We start from the raw sequence: 23861 nt of genomic DNA, 5'->3' as shown, positions 1-23861 counted from the left end.
GTTGTCACAGAGAGGAAGGCCAGGATCTCTTCTCGATCATCCCGGAGGGCAGGACTCCGGGATGATCTCGACAAATTGCCCCAAGTACTTGAAAGGTTGTCACAGAGAGGAAGGCCAGGATCTCTTCTCGATCATCCCGGAGGGCAGGACAAGGAATAATGGGCTCAAGTTACAGGAAACCAGATTCCGGCTGAACATCAGGAAAAACTTCCTGACTGTTAGAGCAGTAAGACAATGGAACCAATTACTTATGGAGGTAGTGGGCTCTCCCACACTGGAGGCATTCAAGATGAGGCTGGACAGCCATCTGTCAGGGATGCTCTGACTTGGATTCCTGCATTGAGCAGGAGGTTGGACTCGATGGCCTTGTAGGCCCCTTCCAACCCTACTGTTCTATGATTCCACAGAGTCACACTCCCTCTGTCTCTCTCCACAAGGGGTCATCCATCAGGGGAATCAAAGCTGATTCTTTCCCAAAACCAGGCCTGAACCCCGACTGAAATGGGTCGAGAGGGAGACTGTTGGGCAGTTCATGGAAATTACTCCTATGAATGAAAAATGTAATGCTGGAACTAGCCCTTGAAGAATAAGTGTAATGCTCCACTAGCTGCAGTTTAGCATGAACTCCATTAGTTAATAGGAGATGCAAAGCATGCTGATCATGCACAATAAAATGTGCAAGCTTAGATTAGATTCATACAATGGCCCATCATAAGGTTAGATAAAAAGCAGTACACAGATAGATAGTTGCCATCTTGGGAAAATGGGCTGTAAGCTAAAAGTCCTCAGCAGCACTAGAAATGTTCTGTGTACTGTTTCTTTATTCCAATGTTTATATGCCTTTGTATAAAAACTATAATTAAGACAGCTAACAGTCACCAAAATAAATAAATATACAGTAAAAATCTGTATAGTTTAAGTACTGTAAATACAGGTTTTTATACTGTAGTTTTAAGTGTTTATATTTTATATTGTTTTTATGCTGTACAGTGTGGTTTTAATTTTTGTGAACCGCCCAGAGCTTTGGCTATTGGGCGGTATAGAAATGTAATAAATAAATAAATAAATAATAAAATAACCGTAAGAACATGATTACTATAATTTTAAATAGCAAACAATTGGTCAAAAACATCAAAAGATAGATATAATTTAAAAACAGTATCCAGAAGAGTCTCACTGAAATATCGTTGCTGCCCACCAAAAGGCCAAATCAATTGGGCCAAATTTTGGGCTCTATCACTGAAAAGTCCCTATCTCTTGTGTCCACATGCTGTATATCCAATGGTAGAGGGTCTCAGACAATGGACTTAGCAGTGCCTGGAGAGATTCAAGTGGGGGTGAGATGCGATTCCTGAAATATTTTGGTCCCAAGCCATTTAGGGCTTTAAAGGTCAAAAACTGCACCTTGAATTGAGCCTGAAAACAAAGCAATGCAGTCAAAATTCTGGCAGTGGCAGCCACATTTTGTTCCAACTGAATTTCCCAAACTGTCTTCCAAGGCAGCCTCATATAAAGTGCATTAAAATAATGTGACCTGGACTAGGGCAGCCTTCCCCAGCACCGTGCCTTCCAGATGTTTTGGATTTCAACTCCCATTAGCCACAGCCAGCATGGCCAATAGTCAGGAATGCTGGAAGCTGTAGTCCAAAACACCGGGAAGGCAGCAGGTTGGGGAGGGCTGGGCTAGGGCATAAATGTCTGAGGCCAAGCCTGGTTTCTCCAGAAAAGGTCACACATCAAACCTGGTAAAAGGTGGTCCTGTGCTGGTCCCCACCACTGGGTCATCTAGGTCAGGGATGGGCCCAAGAGTACTCTGAAGTTGTGAACCTGCTGTTTGAGGGGGCATGCAACAGGCTGTACCCCATACAATACAGGTTGTACACCTATTCCTAGACTACCAGATCCTCCAACCACCATACTTCCATTTTGTATGGATTAAGATTCAGTTTGTTCACTCTCTTCCAACCCAAAACTGATTCCACACTAGGATCAGAAGACAGGAACAAGAGATACAAACTGATGAGACCTGGAGCTGATTGATCAGTGCACACTGAAGCACCTTGTAAATAAGGCAAATTTGATACATACTATTTTCCTGTATGATTAAAACTGAAATAATCAGAAGTATATGAAGCAAGGAAGAACTTACCAGGCACCATTCCTGCAAGAGTTGAGGTTGGGTAGCTGCCCTGCCCAGTTGGTGGAACGTGGGGTGGGTAGCCAGGCAAGGTTGTGCTTGCCATGTCACGACCTAACAAGGAAAAAAATGAGGGAAAGCAGATTTCAGTGTGGTCGCTACGGCTATGAACTCACTGGGTGGCTTTAGGCAAGCCATTCCCCCTTGGCCTCAGTCCTCCATTTGTAACAGTCTTCCCCAACCTGGGTCCCTCCAGATGCTTTGGACTACAGGTCCCATCAACCCCAGGCAGCATGGGATGATGATTTTTTTAGTCCAAAACATCGGGAGGGAGTTAGGTTGGGGACAGCTGAACTACAATATGGGAATAACAATACTGACCTACCTTACAGGGTTTTTGTGAGCATTACAAAAAAAATAATGCATGCGAAGCACTTTGAACACCTGAAAGCTTCTACCGAAATCACTGTTTGAATGACAATTTAGGGAGAATGGAGGGGGTTGGGAGCACATGTTGGCACTGACATTAAACTCCACGTTGTTTTGTGAACAGGGCTATAGTGTTAAGTAATATTTTCAGTCAAGATAGTAACAACAATAACTATGGTATTGTGTAGATGAGACAATTGTGCATTGGTGTGCAGCAGTTGCTTAGTAGGTAACTAGTCTCCTTACATTTAGGAAAGCATCTGAAGTACTTCCTTCAACAGAGCATTACCACTGTACCACTTTTACTCAAACAAATAAACAAACACAAGCACCGCCACAGAGCCCCCACCCCGTCTCTGCACTCTATTTAGTGATGCAGCTGGATCTTGTGTATGTTTATGCAGAAGTATATCTCATTCAGTTCAATGGGAATTATTCACAAGTAAGTGGCTCAGGACTGGGCAGCAATGCAGCATAACCTTATGCAAGGGCAAAAGATGAAGGGTGCAGTGGGGTACCCACTTAAGAACATAAGAAGAGCCCTGCTAGATCACACAAATGGTCCATCTAATCCAGCATTCTGTTCACACAGTAGCCAAACAGCTGCCTGTAGGGAAACCCACAAGCAGGACATGAGTGCAACAGCAGCCTCCCACTCGTGTTCCCCAGCAACTGGAGGTAGCATATAGATAGACATCGGGACTAGTAGCCATTGATAGCCTTATCCTCGATGAATTTGTCCAATCCCCTTTTAAAGCCATCCAGGTTGGTGGCCATCACTACATATTATGAAAGTGAATTCCATAGTTTAACTATGCGTTGTGTGAAAAAGCACTTCCTTTTATCTGTCCTGAATCTCGCACCAATCAGCTTCATGGGATGATCCCAGCTTCTAGCACTATGAGAGCGGGATAAAAAAGTCTTTTTTTACACTTTCTCCACACCATGCATATTTTTTTTACACCTCTATCATGTCTCCCCTCACTCTCCTTTTCTCTAAGCTAAACAGTCCCAGATGTGGTAACCTCTCCTCATAGGGGAGTTGCTCCAGCAACTAATGACATGGCTTCACTACATTCAATAGGAAAAATCTGAGGTGGCAGTTCTTCTTTGGCCCAAATTCAAGGGGGAGAAAAATTCCAGGGCTTGTAAAGCCTGAAGTTCTTTTCTGAGCCTGGTGCAGGAGAACTTCATTGACATTTCTAGTTCTTATAGGGAGCATGTCTGCTATAGTTTTTATATCCAGTATCAAGAGCATTTTTACATTTAGACCAGCCAAACAGAAGCATGAGGTATCCAACTTCTACTCTCTAGATAGCATTTCAGTGAACTACAATCAGCTCAGAAGATGCTGAGGTCCTCTAATGGGGAAGACAGGGACATAAAGTTGTCCCTAGCTTCAAAAAGGGTAAAAAGAAGGAACCTGGGAACTACAGACCAGTCATTCTGACATCAATCCCTGGGAAAATTTTGGAGCAGATTATAAAGCATCTGTAAGCACCTTGAAAACAATGCAATGATTACTTGAAGCCAACATGGATTTGTCAAGAACAAATCCTGCCAGACGAATCTGATCTCATTCTTTGATCAGGTAACCTCCCATGTGGACTGTGGGAATGCTGTGGACATAATATACCTCGACTTCAGCAAAGCTTTTGACAAAGTGCCCCATGATATCCTGATGAACAAAATAGCGAAAAGTGGGCTAGATAAAACAACTCTCAGGTGGATCCACAGTTGGCTACAGAACTGGACTCAAGGAGCACTTATCAATGGGATCTTCTCAAACTGGGGAGAGATAATGAGTGGGGTACCACAGGGCTCAGTCCTGGGCCCAGTGCTCTTCAACATGTTTATTAATGACTTGGAGGAGGAGGTGCAGGGAATGCTGATCAAATCTGCAGATGACACAAAATTGGGCAGGATAGCTAATACCCTGGAAGACAGCAACAATATTCAAAGGGATCTTGATAGGCTGGAGCACTGGGCAGAAAACAACAGAATGACATTTCATAGGGATAAATGCCAAGTTCTGCACCCAGGAAAAAGAAACCAAATGCATAGTTACAAGGTGGGGGATACTTGGCTCAGAAACACTACGAGAAGGATCTTGGAATTGTTGTAGATAACAAGCTGAATATGAGGCAACAATGTAATGTGGCTGCAAAAAAGGCAAATGCTATTTTGGGCTGCATTAATTGAAGCATAGCTTCCAAATCCCAGGAAGTACTAGTTCCCCTCTACTCAGCACTGGTTAGGCCTCATCTGGAGTACTGTGTCCAGTTCCGGGCGCCACACTTTAAGAAGGATGCAGACAAACTGTAGAGGGTTCAGAGGAGGGCAACAAAGATGATCAGGGGACTGGAAACAAAGCCCTATGAAGAGAGACTGAAAGAAATGAACATGCTTAGCCTTGAGAAGCCCCTTCATGGATCACTGCCTTGTTGTGGCGAAGGGGCTTGCGTAACTCAGTGAAGCCATAAGCTATGCCGTGCAGGGCCACCCAAGACGGACAGGTCATGGCAGAGAGTTCTGACAAAATGTGGTCCACTGGAGAAGGAAATGGCAACCCACTCCAGTATTCTTGCCAAGAAAACCCCATGGAACGTATCACAAGGCTAAAAGAGATGACACCGGAAGATGAGCCCCTCAGGTCGGAAGGTGTCCAATATACTACTGGGGAAGAGCAGAGGGTATTTCCAAGTAGCGCCAGAAAGAGTGAAGCGGCTGGGCCAAAGCCGAAAGGACACTCAGCTGTGGATGTGTCTGGTGGTGAAAAGAAAATCCGATGCTGTAAAGAACAATATTGTTTAGGAACCTGGAATGTCAGATCAATGAATCAAGGTAAGTTGGAGGTGGTCAAACATGAGATGGCAAGATTGAACATCGACATCTTGGGAATCAGCGAACTAAAATGGACAGGCATGGGCGAATTTAATTCAGGCGGCCATCATCTCTACTATTGTGGGCAAGAATCCCACAGAAGAAATGGAGTAGCACTCATAGTCAACAAAAGGGTGGGAAAAGCAGTACTGGGGTACAATCTTAAAAACGATAGAATGATCTCAGTACGAATCCAAGGCAAACCATTCAACATCACAGTAATTCAAGTCTATGCCCCAACCACTGATGCCGAAGAAGCTGAGGTTGATCGGTTCTATGAAGACCTACAACACCTTCTAGAACTAACACCAAAAAAAGATGTCCTCTTCATCATAGGGGATTGGAATGCTAAAGTAGGAAGTCAAGAAATCACCGGGATAACAGGCAGGCATGGCCTTGGTGTACAAAATGAAGCAGGACAAAGGCTAATAGAGTTTTGCCAAGAGAACATGCTGATCATAGCAAACACTCTTTTCCAACAGCACAAGAGACGACTCTACACATGGACATCACCAGATGGTCAATATCGAAATCAGATTGATTATGTCCTTTGCAGCCAAAGATGGAGAAGCTCTATACAGTCAGTAAAAACAAGACCTGGAGCTGACTGTGGCTCAGATCATGAGCTTCTTGTTGCAAAATTTCGGCTTAAATTGAAGAACGTAGGGAAAACCACTAAACCATTCAGGTATGACCTAAATCATATCCCTTATGAATACACAGTGGAGGTGAGGAATAGATTTCAGGGATTAGACCTGATAGGCAGAGTGCCTGAGGAACTATGGACGGAGGTCCGTAACATTGTTCAGGAGGCAGCAACGAAATCCATCCCAAAGAAAAAGAAATGCAAGAAAGCCAAGTGGCTGTCTGAGGAGGCTTTACAAGTAGCTCACGAAAGAAGGGAAGCGAAAAGCAAGGGAGAAAGGGGAAGATATACCCAACTGAATGCAATGTTCCAGAGAATAGCAAGGAGAGACAAGAAGGCCTTCTTAAATGAACAATGCAAAGAAATCGAGGAAAACAACAGAATGGGAAAGACTAGAGATCCCTTCAAGAAAATTGGAGATCTCAAGGGAACGTTTTGTGCAAAGACTGGCATGATAAAGGACAAAGGCAGGGACCTAACAGAAGCAGATGAGATTAAGAAGAGGTGGCAAGAATACACAGAAGAACTATACAGGCAAGATCTGAATGTCCCTGATAGCCATGATAGTGCGGTCACTGAACTTGAGCTGGACATCCTAGAAAGTGAAGTCAAGTGGGCCTTAGGAAGCATTACTAACAACAAAGCTAGCGGAGATGACAGTATTCCAGCTGAGCTATTTAAAATCCTAAAAAGATGAGGCTGTTAAAGTGCTGCATTCAATATGCCAACAAATTTGGAACACTCAACAATGGCCGCAAGACTGGAAAAGGTCAGTTTACATTCCAATTCCAAAGAAGGGCAATGCCAAGGAGTGTTCAAACTACCGCACAATTGCGCTCATTTCACATGCCAGCAAGGTGATGCTCAAAATCCTACAAGCTAGGCTTCAGCAGTATGTGAACCGAGAACTACCGGAAGTACAAGCTGGATTTCGAAGAGGCAGAGGAACTAGAGATCAAATCGCCAACATTCGCTGCATCATGGAGAAAGTAAGAGAATTCCAGAAAAACGTCTATTTCTGCTTCATTGACTACGCTAAAGCCTTTGATTGTGTGGATCACAACAAACTGTGGCAAATTCTTAAAGTGATGGGAGTACCAGACCACCTTACCTGTCTCCTGAGAAACCTGTACGAGGGTCAAGAAGCAACAGTAAGAACCAGACATGGAACAACCGATTGGTTCAAAACTGGGAAAGGAGTACGACAAGGTTGCATATTGTCACCCTGCTTATTTAACTTATATGCAGAGTACATCATGAGAAATGCCGGGTTGGATGAATCAGAGGTCGGAATTAAGATTGCTGGGAGAATTATCAACAACCTCCGATATGCAGACGATACCACCCTCATGGCAGAAAGCGAAGAGGATCTCAAGAGCCTCTTGTTGAGGGTGAAAGAGGAGAGTGCAAAAGCTGGTTTGAAACTCAACATTAAAAAAAACGAAGATCATGGCATCTGGACCCATCACTTCCTGGCATACAGAAGGGGAAGAAATGGAAGCAGTGACAGATTTTACTTTCTTGGGCTCCAAGATCACCCCAGACGGTGACTGTAGCCATGAAATTAAAAGACGCTTGCTCCTTGGGAGGAAAGCTATGGCCAACCTAGACAGCATAGTAAGAAGCAGAGACATCACCTTGCCAACAAAGGTCCGTCTAATCAAAGCTATGGTTTTCCCAGTAGTAATGTATGGCTGTGAGAGCTGGACTATAAGGAAGGCTGAGCGCCGAAGAATTGATGCTTTTGAACTGTGGTGCTGGAGAAGACTCTTACGAGTCCCCTGGACTGCAAGGAGGTCCAATCAGTCCATCCTAAAGGAAATCAATCCTGAGTGCTCATTGGAAGGACAATGAAGCTGAAGCTGAAGCTCCAATACTTTGGCCATCTAATGCGAAGAGAAAACTCTCTGGAAAAGACCCTGATGCTGGGAAAGACTGAAGGCAAAAGGAGAAGGGGACGGCAGAGGATGAGATGGCTAGATAGCATCACCGATGCAATGAATATGAACTTGAGCATACTCCGGGAGAGAGCGCAGGACAGGAAGGCCTGGCGTGCTATGGTCCATGGGGTCACGAAGAGTCGGAGACGACTGAACAACAACAAGCCTTGAGAAGAGAAGACTAAGGGGAGATATGATAGTGCTTCAGGTACTTGAACGGTTGTCACAGAAAGGAAGGCCAGGATCTCTTCTCACTCATCCAAGAATGCAGGACACGGAATCATGGGGTCAAGTGACAGGAAGCCAGATTCCAGCTGAACATCTGGAAAAACGTTCTGACTGTTAGAGCAATACGACAATGGAAGCAATTACCTAGGGAAGTGGTGTGCTCTCCTATACTGGAGGCGTTCAAGATGAGGATGGACAGCCATCTGTCAGGGATGAATCATAGAATAGTAGGGTTAGAAGGGGCCTACAAGGCCATCGAGTCCAATCCCCTGCTCAGTGCAGGAATCCAAGTCAGATGCTTTCACTTGGATTCCTGCATTGAGCAGGGGGTTGGACTTGATGGTCTTATAGGCCCCTTCCAACCCTACTATTCTATGATTCTATGTTTCTGGTGAAGAAAAAAGAAATAAAGAAATGAAGACGACTTTTACGCTACAGCTGCTGGGACAGGGCTTCACGACTGAGCCTGCCACGGTGTCCTCATTCAAAGCCATTTCCAATGTCTAGAAGCAAATTAATTAACACAGGATTGCTGCATTAGCTTCATGTTAAATGTTTCATAATTAATTAGTAAAAACATAGGATAGAGCTCAAGTGAAGTCTATCCAACTAGGGTTGCTTTCTCAGACATAAGCTTTGGCACCTGGTGCATAATCTGGAGAATAAAACAAAAATACTAAGGGACATTTCTAAGCCTAATGACAGGGATATTTGGAAACAGGTAACTTCTGCAAAACGCTCTACTAGTGTATGATATGACAAGATGCCTCACTCTCAAAGCCTCCTTAGAACTATCATACCATTCCTTCAAATCAAATTATGCAAAACCTCAAATGCTGAGTTCGGAGCAAAGCATACAAACTGATGTTTTTAAAAGAAAAAGTGTACTGATTTTCAAAATTTATCCTAGGCACAGAATCAGAGATTTCTTAGTGCAGATTTTTGTTTTAATTGGGAAACGATGGGTGCTTCCAGACGAGTCTTTTATTGTGCAATCACCTTGCCTCATTCACAGAATTTTACACAGGGTTCAGATGATGCTGTCTTTAATTTGTAACCCATCTATGTTTTCCCACCACTACTTCCATCTCTTTTCTTACCAGAAAGATCTGTTAAGGAGGAAAAGATGGAATAGCTGCACAATGCCTTTGGATTGGTAGTGTGAGGAGCCCAATGAAGAAGTGTATCTGTGCCAGATCTTCTGTTGTCAATGTATTTCTTTGCAGTATATAATATTCATTGTAATTGTCCTCATATCTATGTGTAAGAACATAAGAACAGCCATGCTGGAACAGTCCAAAAGACTATCTAGTCTAGCATTCCGTTCCCACAGTGGCCAACCAGATGCCTCTGGGAAGTCCACAAGCAGGACATGTGCAATAGCACCCTCCCGCTTGTGCTCCATAGCAACTGGTACTGAGAGGCACACTACTTCCAATACAAGAGGTAATATATAGCCTCCATGACTAGTAGCCATTGATAGCCTTATCCTCCATGGATTTGTCTAATCCCCTTTTAAAGCTGTCCAAGTTGGTGGCCATCACTATTGGATTCCACAGTTTAACTATGTGCTGTGTGAAGAACTATCTTACTACTTTGTTCTGAAACTCTCACCATTCAGTTTTATTGGATGACCCTGGGTTCAGAGAGACAGTTCTTCTCTTCAAATAATTTTAGACAGATTAGTATAAAGGCAATTTTGTATTTGATGCCTTTCCTAATGATCCAAAATGGAATTTACCTTTTTCACAGCAGTTTCACACTGGGTTGACATTGTCATTGGGCTATCCACCACAAGCCCGAGATCCCTTTCCTGGGGTAGGGGTGGGGGTATCTTCACGACAATGGAATGAGAAGCGCATTGGAGTATTACCCAGATTTTCATGGAATTGGCTTTGGTCCGTCAGGGACACACAAAGCAAGATAAGCAGGGTGTAGTATACTTTTAAAATCCGGTTTTCAGGGGTCACACAGCACTTGAAAGGAACATACTTCTGGGTGGGGTAGGGGGAGTAGAACTGAACGTCATCAAACTAGCAGGGGCTGCTTAACCAATGAGAGTGGCTTGTTTCCTGCCCCTGTCCAGGCACCCTGCTGCTCCTATATTATTATGAATGGAGAGCAACTAATTTTCCCCCATGTAAGCAGATTTCCCTGAAGAAGCCAAAATCCCCAGTTCTCCAGGGCAGCATCTTAAGGCTCCCCCTGAGAACTTCCCCCTACCCCAATTTTTCAGCATTCCAGCAATTTGCTGCAGAGTTATTGCTCCCACCCCATTTTCCCCCATGTGTGCACTTTTGCCTATTTCTCCCAACCCCCTTTCTCCCTTTCTCCTTCTCCCTGCTCGCAATGAGATGCTCCTGTAAACCTGAAAGATCATTACTGCAATAAAGCGATAAAGCGGAGAAACGACTTTCCATCAGAGAAACTACAGGACGTCAAAAGAAGCACAACATCACAATAGTGATTTAACAGAGCAACAGAGATGCGAAAGAGAGCTTTAGAGCAAGTTACTAAAGTTAGCCTTTAACCCTTTCATTGCAGGGCAGTAAGATTTATTTCTTACTTTTGAGTAAACATGCACAGAAGGGGGGATATGTTAAAGATTAAAAGCAGGTTATGTAAGATGAATGAACGTCCCCAATACTGCGGTAATGTGAGGGGTCGCCGCTGCGCTCCTGGGGATTCTCTCAAAGGGAAAAACTACTTCCACTGGGGAAACAAGAGAGAATGGGGCGTCCAACCCCTTGACCACATCACTGCCAGGTCACAGAGGCACTCCCAGGATTTAATGTGGTGGGGGCAGGGGGACATGTCACACTGTGGTAAAACCGCCAGGGAGCCACTTCCAGTAAAAAAAGTCAGAGTAAAAGGAGTTTCAGAAAATGCAGCTTTTCAAGAGGGAAGCGGCAGGTTGACAGTGGATTGGTGACTACGTCATCTGTTGCGAAGGAACTCAAACTACTCTATTGTCGCACAAAATTGCTCATGAAGACAGCCCCCTGGTCAGTCATGCTAGCTCAGACTCCATCAGAGTATATGAGGTTAGGATTTTTTTACAGTTATGTACATCACTTTACACTTGCTTACACTGAAATGCATTTGCCATGTTAATGCCCATTTCCCCAGTTTAAAAAAATCCTTTAGGAACTCTTTACTGTCCTTTTTTGTTTTAGATCAGATATATATATACAGTTTATTGCTTTTTAGCCAATCAGGCCATCCACACACAAAACAAATAGAATTCTCACATCAACCCAAAAGGGAGACCGAAGTACAAATTATTAATAAAATAACTAACAAGAGCAAGTTAAAAACATTTTAAAATCCTAAAACAATATCTGCCAGAATATTATTACCATGTTTACGGATTTAGTTTTTTTATAACAGTCAATGACTTTCGCCTCTCCAGGGCTCGACTGACAAACTTAGCAGTCCTATATGATGTATAATTATCTGTTCCAGCTAATAATAATCAAGTTATGCTTGCACCAGAAGTATCCTCAAGCACAGCTAATAGGGGCTCAAGGTATTGCTTCCTCAAATCGATATACAATGGGCATTCTGCTAGAAAGTGTACCATGTCCTCTACCTTGGGGCAACCAGCTGGGCAATCTGCACTCATGCCATGATGGGTCCTATAACGTGCCTTCACCTCCATCATTTGTTTTAACCACCTAAATAATTTGGTGTCATCAGTAGTATTTAAAGCGCTGTGGCAGGGGTCCCCAACCTTTTTGGGCCAGTGGGTACATTTGGAAATTTGAGAAACTGTCATAGGGACCATGGCTAACCCAAATTGGCTGCTGGGCAGGCTTGGCTAGTCACAAAGGACAAGTAACCTGCCCAAGGAACTGCATACAAGGTAGAGACTGGGTTTGGTCTCTGAATACCAAACCACTTAAGCCCTATTCGGGCATTCAACTGAACACATGAGGGCTTTAAGAGGGTAGACAGCATAAGACATAGAATCATAGCATCGGAAGGGGCCTACTAAACCATCGAGTCCAACCCCCTGCTCAATGCAGGACGCCTGATTCCCAGGCGGTCTCCCATCCAAGTACTAACCAGAGCTGACCGTGCTTAGCTTCCAAAATCAGACAAGATCAGGCACATCCAGCCCTTTGCTCAGGTCGGAGCCATGCACACTAGCCCTACATCTCTGGGCACGCCAGCCTCACCTCCCTCAATGCAGATCTTGCCATGTTGAATTGGCAAGGTCTGAAAGGGAGTTCTTCTTGCATTTGTTTGAATGCGAGTAGAACTCTCCATGTGATCAGGGGCCCTGATAAGGCAAACGCCTGAACAGGGCTATATTTGACCCCACATAGCACAACAAAATACCTGTTTCATAGAATGAAAACTGAGAAGGCAAACTGATGAGGCTCAGGGACAAGTAACTTGCCCAAGAAACTGAGTAGCAGAGGTTAGGTCTGATGCCCAAATGCTAAATCACACAATTGACTCCATATGACACACAAAAAATATCCATTTCGCAGAAGGAAAGCCAATTAACTTCTCCAAATCACCTCTATATAAATTCCCCTAAAATTTATTTATTTCTCCATATTATTAGGAAGATTACCCACAATTCACTTTCCTCAAATTCATTACCCACATCCATCCCTCCTTTATTAACTCTCAATCAACTCATTTTCCCTCTGCCAGAACAACTACCCCCATCCACAAGTTTCATTCTATTTCTTCCCCTGGCTCATCAGCCAGCCAGTCACAGGCATACACACACTTTCTCAGCCCCAGATCATCAGCCTCCCATGAACACACACGTGCACATAGACACCCCCCTTTCTCATATAAACTCACACACACTACACATACCATCGACTTACACAAACATACAGTCTCATAAATACATACATGCACACACAAGACACACATATATCACTCTCCCAGGGGTGTCTTCATGACAATGGAAGGAGAAGCGAATGGAGGAGTACTGGATTTTGTAAAAAGGAATCAGCTTTGCAGTGTTTTGGTCCATGGAGGGCTCCACAAGTGAGTGATCTGCACCAGTAACAATCACTTCACAGAACATACTTTCGGGTGTGGGTTGGAGTGAAGGTCATCTGACTGGCAGGGGAGCTCAACAAATAAGAGAGGTCCCCCCCCCCCACTGAAGCTCCAGATGTACCTGCATTTCGAGAGCAAGCCTCATTGACCACAATGGGAGTTACTTCTGAATAGACGCACATATGCTTGTGCTGGGAAAGGTGATGGGTGGGAATACAGGAATAAAACCAGCCCGCTTTCTAACCCGATGCTGCACAGAATCTCTATAACCAAGGTGTGAAGTAGTTGCTTCCTAAGGCAATAAACCAAACAATGGAGAATTGGTGCCTCGAGATCGCGCTTTACAGCATTTAGGGAATTTGTGCCTTAAACCATGTCATTTCAATTGAGGGGGATCTCTGTAAATTCTGATGTGGGCATTCAGGGGACAAGCCTGATTAAGCACAATGGGAGTTACTTCCAAGTAGACACACATATGCTTATGCTGGGAAAGACGGGGACAGGGGGGACACTAGGATGGGAAACCAGCCCCCTTTCTAACCTCATGCTGCACAGAATCTCTGTAATGAAGGGGTGAAGTAGTTGCTTCCTAAGGCAATAAACCAAACAATGGAGAATCGGAGCCTCAAGATAATGCTTTCCAGCATTTAGGGAATTTGTGCCTTAAACTATGCCATTTCAATTGAGGGGGATCTCTGTAAATTCTGATGTGAGCATTTAGGGGACAAACCTCATTGGGCACAATGGGGTTACTTCTGAGTAGACACTACTTGGTTTGTGCTGGGAAACACAGGGGCAGTAGACAGGAAACACCCCTTGACCAGGGTCACTGTGAAAGGCACATCCAGGGGCAGGGCTAGCATACCCAAGCTAAATGCAGGGGTTGGGGCATACAACAACTATACCATAGAGAACCCGACTTAAAGAAAATAATCAGACTTTAAGCAGTCTCAGGAAATCTGGTTTTTCCGTGATAAGCTCCGGGGTGGCTGCTGGATGGCTGCAACATCATATATCCCTAACAAACTCCAAGGGCAGCTGGCTCAGAGTAAATTGCTCATGGAAACACCCCCTCACTCAAATACACATACCATCCATTCACGCACTCATATATACATACATACATACATACTCATATACCTCTGTCTCTCCCTCCATGCATGCTTCCCCCCAGCACACACCATCCATTCTCTCTCTCTCTTTCTCACCCACACTCACACACACACCCCTCCCTCCTTCTCCTCAGACCATTGCTCCCTGCTGCCTTACCACTCTAGTTGTTCCCCACTGTACTCCACAAGCTCTCTGTTGCCCCAAGCCTCCTCACTGCATTCCCCACCGTCCTTCCTACCACACAGTTTTAAGTAGTGCTGTGCCAAAAATTTCTCCCACATGCTTTTTGACTATTCTCATTCAATTTGATAGAAAATACATTGTTTCTGAAAAGAAATTCAGAGGTGGAGAAATTCCAGAGAAATTCTCATGGGCTGGGTTCAGGGTTCTTATGCTTACTTTGCTTGTGAGGTAGCTGAGGAGTGTGCGTGAGTGTCCTGTCTGTCATCGTACAATAATCTCTGTGGCACCCTGTAGCCTCCTTGGCTTCCTGCACTTCAGTTAAAGCCATCATGAAGAAGACATCATGAGGCAATTCCTCTCATGGGGCTTTTTCAGTTCAGAGAGTGCAGGTGGCCTGGGAGGCTGCAGAGCAATGGAAAGATGTGTAATAGGGAGAGAAAACACACAGCACTCTCGGCCACCTCGCAGTGATTAGGTAAGCTCAAAAAGACCACCAAAAGAAATTAAAAATTCTGCCTCAAAAAAGTGGAAGCCTCAACACAGTTGATGCTGTTGCCACCTACAGAAGCAGTGCAATAAACCAAAAAACCCTTTGGAAAAAAGAAAGAACCTGTACCACAGCCCCTGCCAATAGTAAGAAATTCAGTGAAACTGTCCCCCCAATTTCTCTGCCCACAAGTAGGCTGGAGAATTTTGAGAGGCCATTTGTGCACAGCTCTAGATGTAATGCAGTCCTCCCTGTTGCCAACTATACCCCTCCCCCCCGAATGCCACCCCAGTAGCTTAGCAGACACCAGGAAGGCGTTTTCTATTTTCTATTCTCCAGGATAGCTGAGCCTGCTGAAGCCCAGCGCTACCCAGGCTCCAAGTGCCCTGCCACTGCAATTTGCCCAGTGTACTTCTGGGGCCATGTGAATCCCATGTGGCTCCAGAAGCACTCTGGGAAAATAAAGATGGTGGTGAGGCGGCTGGAGCTTGGACAGTGCTGTGCATACAGGGACATAAAATTCTATAAAATGGGGAAAGAGGTACAGGTCCTGCAAGCATGGCAGTATGAAAATGGCAAAATGTACACAGCATGACCTATTGGCATAATTCTCATCATTAATACAGAATCTGGTTGTTTTTTAATGCCACAAATTTGGGTGCAAAATAATTGCTTGCACTGCATTTGAATTGGAATTGTGCACTCTTGGCCCCAGAATGAGGTAACCTGTCCAAAATCCCAGCTAAGGGATTAACTCACACAGAACTTCCAAGTACACATGTTTAGGATTGGGCTGCGCAAATTCATGCTTTCCCAAGCACCTTGGCTCAGTTTTAGGCAGAGCTGCATCATGCTGTTTGGGAGGCAGGAGTGGAAAATAGCTGGAGCATCAGGAACTGGCAGCAAGATGGATGTGAAGAAGAAAATGATTGTATTATGCACAGAAGCGAACCTTGTTTGCACAGCCCCCAGGCGTACTAGTTTCTCCAGTTCCTTCCTTGCTTTATTTCTTTTTTTAAAGCACTGAATTTTTTCAGCTCTAATCCCTTCTAAACCACAGCATTTTTCAGGTGCTCTGTGTAAGTGAACCTATAATCTCTGGAAAAACAGGCTGCTTAAATTGCTGTAGCATTAGGCCAATCCAGTCCAGGCCCTGGATTTCCTCTCTGTCCAGCCACCAGTGAGAGGATTTCAGTCTGAAAATCTGGCTAAAGCCCTAGCAATCGGAACAGCAGGGCTAAGCCTTACCTTGCAAAGCCAGGGAGGGTTAACAGACCAGAATCTATTTGTCTCAGCATTTTGAAGCTACTCAAGGCTGATCTTCCTTGTCAGATTTTCAGGAAAGATCAACCCATCTCTTCCCTTTTTTCCCTCTAGTATTTATCACTGCTTGGAAGGCAAGATATTTCAATTGGAAGGCAGAGTATTTCACACTTTTCAAAGGCTAAAATAGAAAACGAACATGGAAGAGAAGTAGCAAACAGTAACTGGAAATCATAGAATCATAGATCAGTAGGGTTGGAAGGGGCCTATAAGACCATGAAGTCCAACCCCCTGCTCAATCAAAGTCAAAGCATCCCTGACAGACGGCTGTCCAGCCTCATCTTAAATGCCTCCAGTGTGGGAGAGCCCACTACCTCCGTGGCAGTTGCTTCCATTGTCATATTGCTCTAACAGTCAGGAAGTTCTTCCTGATGTTCAGCTGGAATCTGTCATCCTGTCACTTGAGCCCATTATTCCGTGTCCTGCACTCTCGGATGACCGAGAAGAGATCCTGGCCTTCCTCTCTGTGACAACCTTTCAAGTACTTCAAGAGCACTATCATATCTCCCCTCAGTCTTCTCTTCTTAAGGCTAAGCATGCCCAGTTCTTTCAGTCTCTCCTCATAGGGCTTTGCTTCCAGTCCCCTGATCATCTTCGTTGTCTCCTCTGAACGCTTTCCAGTTTGTCTGCATCCTTCTTAAAGTGTGGCGACCAGAACTGGGCACAGTACTCTAGATGAGGCCTAACCAGTGCTGAGTAGAGGGGAACTAGTACTTCCCGGGATTTGGAAGCTATACATCTATTAATGCAGCCCAAAAGAGCATTTGCCTTTTTTGCAGCCACATCACATTGTTGGCTCATATTCAGCTTGTGATCTACAACAATTCCAAGATCCTTCTCGCTTGTAGTATTGTTGAGCCAAGTATCGCCCATCTTGTCACCGTGCATTTGGTTTCTTTTTCCTAGGTGCAGAACTTGGCATTTATCCCTATTAAATTTCATTCTGTTGTTTTCAGCGCTCCAGTAAGGATGGACGAAAGTCCCTTACCTGGTCCCGCAGCTGTGTTCGGTGTGGGGGGGGAGGCGCTCCGTTTTTCCCCCCGAACTTCAGGCCGGGGGGCGTGGCGCCCCGCCCCTCCCATCCAAAATTCAGGCCGGGGGGGTGGCGCCCCATCCCTCGTCGCCGAAATTCAGGCTGGGGGGGAGCGCCCCGTCTCCCCGGCCGCGAAATAAAAAAGTAAATTGAAAAAAAAAGAAAGTGATAGGCTACGTAACGATTTACGTAGCCTATCACGGCTAGATTTTCAAAGTCAGCTGTGAATAGGCTACGTAAATCTTTACGTAGCCTATCACGGCTGACTTTGAAGAAAAAAAAAAAGCGCGTACGCAAATGGTGGCGCCCATGGGTTCCTTATTTGGGCAGGGGTAGTCTACGTAAAGATTTACGTAGACAATGGCGAAAATAAGGGCAACGCAGCATACGCGTACGCATTCGCGTACGCGGTTCTTTTTTTTTTTCCCAAAGTCAGCCGTGATAGGCTACGTAAAGATTTACGTAGCCTATCACGGCTGACTTTGAAAATCTAGCCATTAAAGGCTACGTAAATCGTTACGTAGCCTATCACGTTTTGTTTTTTTACTTTACTTTGTAATGGCGGCGGCGGCGGCAGCCGGTCGGAAGACCAGTCGCCGCCCTCGCCACCGCCGAAACACCACCGGGACCTGCCGCCGAGAGAGACATTCGACAGAGTTAAGTCCCATCCCGGGGGGGGGGGGGGAGAATTTCGCCACAGTGTTGTGTCATCTGCAACTCTGGTAAGCATTCCCTGCACCTCCTCATCCAAGTCATTAGGAAAAATGTTGAAGAACACTGGGCCCAAGACTGAGCCCTCTGGTACCCCGCTTGTTACCTCTCCCCAGTGTGAGAAAATCCCATTTATAAGTGCTCTTTGAGTCCGATTCTGTAGCCAACTGTAGATCCACCTGAGAGTTGTTTCATCTGGCCCACTTTTAGCTAGTTTACTGATCATGGTATCATAGAATCATAGAACAGTAGGGTTGGAAGGGGCCTACAAGACCATCGCGTCCAACCCCCTGCTCAATCCAGGAAACCAAGTCAGAGCATCCCTGACAGATGGCTGTCCAGCCTCATCTTGAATGCCTCCAGTGTGGGAGAGCCCACTACCTCCATAAGTAATTGGTTCCATTGTCTTACTGCTCTAACAGTCAGGAAGTTTTTCCTGATGTTCAGCCGGAATCTGGTTTCCTGTAACTTGAGCCCATTATTCCTTGTCCTGCCCTCCGGGATGATCGAGAAGAGATCCTGGCCTTCCTCTCTGTGACAACCTTTCAAGTACTTGGGGCAATTTGTCGAGAGCTTTGCTGAAGTCAAGGAGTATTATGTCCACAGTATTCCCACAGTCCTCAAGGGAGGTTACCTCATCCAAAAATGAGATCAGATTCGTCTGGCAGAATTTGTTCTTGACAAATCCGTGTTGGCTTCGACTAATCACCACATTGTTTTCAAGGTGCTTACAAATTGATTGCTTTATAATCTGCTCCAGAATTTTCCCAAGGATTGATGTCAGACTGATTGGTCTGTAGTTCCAAGTTTCTTCCTTTTTGCCTGATTTCAACGTAGTGACAACATTAGCCCTGCTCCTATCATCTGGCACTTCACTTGTCCTCCATGATTTCTCAAAGATAATAGGCAGTGGTTCTGAGAGTTCTTCTGCCAGTTCCTTTATTACTCTAGGATGCAGTTCAACTGGCCCTGGAGATTTGAACTCATTCAAAGTAATTAGGTGTTCCTTGATCATATGCCTATCGATCTCAAGCTGCAATCCTGCCCCTTCAGCTTGTATTTCACGGTTGCCAGGGGGCTCATAGACCCTCTTTCGGGAGAAGACTGAGCCGAAGCAGGAATTGAGTACTTCTGCTTTTTCTTTGTCAGCTGTTATCTTTTTGTCATCCTTATTTAATAGCTGAACCACCATTTCTTTCCTCTGTGTCTTACTATGCACGTATCTGAAGCCATTTTATTGCTTTTAGTATTCCTCGCTAACCTCAGCTTGTTCCCAGCTTTAGTCTTCCTGATGCCATCCCAGAAATTCTGTGCTACCTGCCTGTACACTTCCTTTGTAGCTTGGCCTGCCTTCCACTTCCTATATGTGTCCATTTTTGTTTTCAGGTCATCTCTAAGCTTTTTGTGAAGCCAGATTGGCTTCTTCTGTCATCTTCCGCCTTTTTTTCTTGTTGGAAATGTTTGTAATTGTGCCTTGAGAATTTCCTTTTTAAAGATTCCCACCCATCTTGAGTCGCTTGCCATGGGGCCTTACTTATCATGGTTGTGAGTTTTTTAGATCAGCTTTCCTAAAATCCAGGGTATGCATTTTAACTTTTAACTTGGTAGCCCCATCGAGAGAATCTGGATTAAAATAAATGGAGCAAAGAATAAAAGGAACATGGTGGTCGGAGTCTCTTACCGGCCACCAAAACAAGGGGAAGATGAGGATTAAACTTTTGAAAAGCAAACTGCCAATGTTTCAAGGAAACATGATGTAGCAGTAATGGGGGGCTTCAATTTCCCCAAAATTTGCTGGGAGACAAATTCTGCAAAACATGGCCCCTCCAGGAAATTCCTGACTTGTGTGGTGGATACCTTCCTCCTACAGAAAGTAGAGGAAGGAACTAGAGGATTGGCTATCCTTGACTTGATCCTAACCAACAGAGATGACTTAGTGGAGAAAGTCGCAGTTATGGGAACTCTGGGGGAAGCTGACCATGTTATACTTGAGTTCTTGGTTCTAAAGGAAGCAAAAGCAGAGTGTAGCCAAATGCATACCCTGGATTTTAGGAAAGCTGATTTTAATAAACTTGGAACAATGATAAGTAAGGTCCCAGCAAGCGACTCTAATGAGGAACGGAGTCCAAGACGGGTGGGAGTTTTTAAAAAAGGAAATTCTAAAGGCACAATTACAAACAATTCCAACAAGAACAAAAGGTGGAGGACAACAGAAGAAGCACAGGCTGAAGGGGCAGGATTGCAGCTTGAGATCGACAGGCATATAGTCAAGGAACACCTCATTACTTTGAATGAATTCAAACCTCCAGGGCCAGATGAAATGCATCCTAGAGTATTAAAGGAACTGGCAGAAGAACTCTCAGAACCACTGTCTATTCTCTTTGAGAAATCCTGGAGGATGGGTGAAGTGCCAGATGACTGGAGGAGGGCTAATGTTGTCCCTATCTTCAAAAAGGGTAAAAAGGAGGAACCTGGGAACTACAGACCAGTCAGTCTGACATCAATCCCTGGGAACATTCTGGAGCAGGTTATAAAGCAATCCATCTGTAAGCACCTTGAAAACAATGCAGTGAATACTCAAAGCCAACATGGATTTGTCAAGAACAAATCCTGCCAGACGAAGCTGATCTCATTTTTCGATCAAGTCACCTCCTTGTGGACTGTGGGAATGCTGTAGACATAATATACCTCAACTTCAGCAAAGCTTTCGACAAAGTGCCCCATGATATCCTGATGAGCAAAATAGCTCAAAGTGGGCTAGATGAAACAACGATCCGGTGGATCCACAGTTGGCTACAGAATCGGACTCAAAGAGTACTTATTAAATGGGATCTTCTCAAATTGGGGAGAGGTAACGAGCGGGGTACCGCAGGGCTCAGTCCTGGGCCCAGGGCTCTTCAACATGTTTATTAATGACTTGGAGGAGGAGATGCAGGGAATGCTGATCAAATTTGCAGATGACACAAAATTGGGCGGGATAGCTAATACCGTGGAAGACAGAAACAAAATTCAAAGTGATCTTGATAGACTGGAGCGCTGGGCTGAAAACAATAGAATGGAATTTAATAGAGATAAATGCCAAGTTCTGCACCTAGGAAAAAGAAACCAAATGCACAGCTACAAGATGGGGGATACTTGGGTCAGCAACACTACAAGCGAGAAGAATCTTGCAATTGTTGTAGATCGCACGTTGAATATGAGCCAACAACGTGATATGGCTGCAAAAAAGGCAAATGCTATTTTGGGCTGCATTAATTGAAGCATAGCTTCCAAATCCCAGGAAGTACTAGTTCCTCTCTACTCAGCACTGGCTAGGCTTCATCTGGAGTACTGTGTCCAGTTCTGGGCACTGCACTTTAAGAGGGATGCAGGGAAGCTGGACAGCGTTCAGAGGAGGGCAACAAAGATGATCAGGGGACTGGAAACAAAGCCCTATGGAGAGAGACTGAAAGAACTGGGCGTGTTTAGCCTTGAGAAGAGAAGATTGAGGGGAGATATGATAGTGCTCTTCAAGTACTTGAAAGGTTGTCACAGAGAGGAAGGCCAGGATCTCTTCTCGATCATCCCAGAATGCAGGACACGGAATCATGGGCTCAAGTGACAGGAAGCCAGATTCTGGCTGAACATCAGGAAAAATGTCCTGACTGTTAGAGCAATACGACAATGAAAGCAATTACCTAGGGAGGTAGTGGGCTCTCCTACACTGGAGGCATTTAAGATGAGGCTGGACAGCCATCTGTCAGGGATGAATCATAGTATAGTAGGGTTGGAAGGGGCCTACAAGACCATCGAGTCCCACCCCTTGCTCAATGCAGGAATCCAAGTCAGATGCTTTGACTTGGATTCCTGCATTGAGCAGGGGGTTAGACCCAATGGTCTTATAGGCTCCTTCCAACCCTACTATTCTATGATTCTAACCCAGATGGTCTCGATGGGGGTACCAAGCTAATCCTCCTGTGTTCCTGTGTAGAGATATGTATTTTTAACAGATAGTGCAACTCCACCTCCCTTTCTGTTCTTTTTGAACACATTATATCCTTCAATTGCTGTGTTCCAGTCAAGGGAGTCATCCCACCAAGTTTCAATTACACCTATCAAGTCATAATTTTCCTCCCGCATTAAGAGTTCAAGTTTGTTCTGTTTGTTTCCCATACTCTGGGCATTAGTATATAGATATCGAAGACTATGTGCTTTATAGTACGGCTTTCTTCCTACATGTTTTTGAAGACTATTATTGGGCACTATCTGAGCTGTTGTTGTGTCCATTGTGGTGCATGAGCTTTCGTCCATTGTTACCCCCAATGTTACGTCTCACTGCCCTGTAGGATTCAGTTTAAAGCCTTCCTGATGAAGTTCTTCATGCTCCGTGAAACACATTCTGCCCAGCCTTTGTGAGGTGCAACCCGTCCCTTGCCAACAGTCCATCTTCCAGGAAGTATAGCCCGTGATCCCAGAATCCAAATCTCTCATGGCGGCACCACCCTCGTAGCCAATCATTCACCCAGAGTATCCCCCCCCCCTTCCTATCCCTCTTCTAACTACTGGAAGGATGAATGAGAAAACTATCCAGGCCCCAAAGTTCTTGAGTTTCCTTCCCAAAGCTTCAAAGTCTGATGTGATTTCTTCATAGCTCTGCTTGGTGGTATCATTTGTTCCCACATGGATGAGAAGAAAGGGATACTTGTCAGTGGGCTTTATGAGTGTAGGCAACCCTTCAGTCACATCTCTAATCCATCCCCCTGGGAGACAGCATACCTGGCGAGTCCATGGGTTTTCGCGGCATACTTTGGTTTCAATCCCATGGAGCAAGGAGTCTCCCACAACTACTACTCTTCTCTTCTTGTTGTGTAGGCCTTGGTATCATTGACTGTGCTTGACTGACCTTCAGCCTCTTGCTTGCTCTTATGCGGGGTCCCCTGTAATTCTTCCTCTGCAGGCCAGTCCAGTCTCATCCTCAAGTACCTGGAATCGGTTCCGTAGCTCCACTGCTTCCACAGGTGTAGAGTGGCGTCTAGTTCTTCTGCTCCTGTCACCCTTTTCCAAGGAGTATCCTCTACTTCATTTTTCCTTGCCTCAGAATTTTCCTATTTTGCCTCAGCTTGCTGTTGCTGTTCTAGCTCCTGTACTTCACTTTGCTGCTGTAGTTCCACCGTTCCGTCTAAGAACTCTTCATTTTCTCTTATTCCCTTGAGGGTCGACACTTGCCGCTAAAGTCCTCTTGCTTTTTCTTCCAACAGAGCAATCAACTTGCACTTGTTGCACATGTAGGCCATGTTGATCTCAGGCAAGAAAACAAACATTGCACAGACCTTGCAGGTCACCACCACTGGAGTCTTTTCCCTTCCATAGTCTCTATTCCCTTTATGTTTCTAGCTTTCTGATTGTAGTGGGATAGCCTGTGCTTTGTCCTCTATTCAATGGAGGTTAACAATAGAGTTCCACTGATATGGAAGTGTGTGTTAAAAGAAATTTTTAACAATTGTTAGGGGCCTCCCCCTTGACCTCCCCTGCCAAACTCTTGTTTGCTCTCCCTGTTTGCTCGCTCTGGTCGCTTGCTTGCTTGTATAGCCCCTAGACCAGCTGCAGCAGCTTCCTCTGCTCTGATCTGCTCAGCTAGGAGACAGGAAATGCTAACAGGGCCCTCATTTGCTAGCATTTTGCTGGAATATATATCAGTAGCTCCAAGTATTCTAGAAATATCCTAGTTTCTCTAAATA

General features: G+C 44.9%; 1 protein-coding gene across 1 annotated transcript in view; it reads right to left on the bottom strand.

Moving 5' to 3' along the window:
* The window catches only part of PAX2 (paired box 2), a 234020-nt gene that overhangs the window by 16611 nt on the left and 193548 nt on the right, over window positions 1–23861 (bottom strand). Inside the window, exon 9 of the mRNA XM_084845157.1 lies at window positions 2150–2251. Within this exon, the coding sequence (XP_084701283.1) occupies window positions 2150–2251 (102 nt within the window). The remainder of the gene's footprint in view (window positions 1–2149; window positions 2252–23861) is intronic.

The sequence above is a fragment of the Heloderma suspectum genome, chromosome 3 (assembly GCF_057233095.1).
Source record: "Heloderma suspectum isolate Gila_16-S chromosome 3, 16-S_ref, whole genome shotgun sequence".
NCBI classification, from domain to species: Eukaryota; Metazoa; Chordata; class Lepidosauria; order Squamata; family Helodermatidae; genus Heloderma; species Heloderma suspectum.
This window is presented reverse-complemented; position numbering and strand designations above follow the sequence as displayed.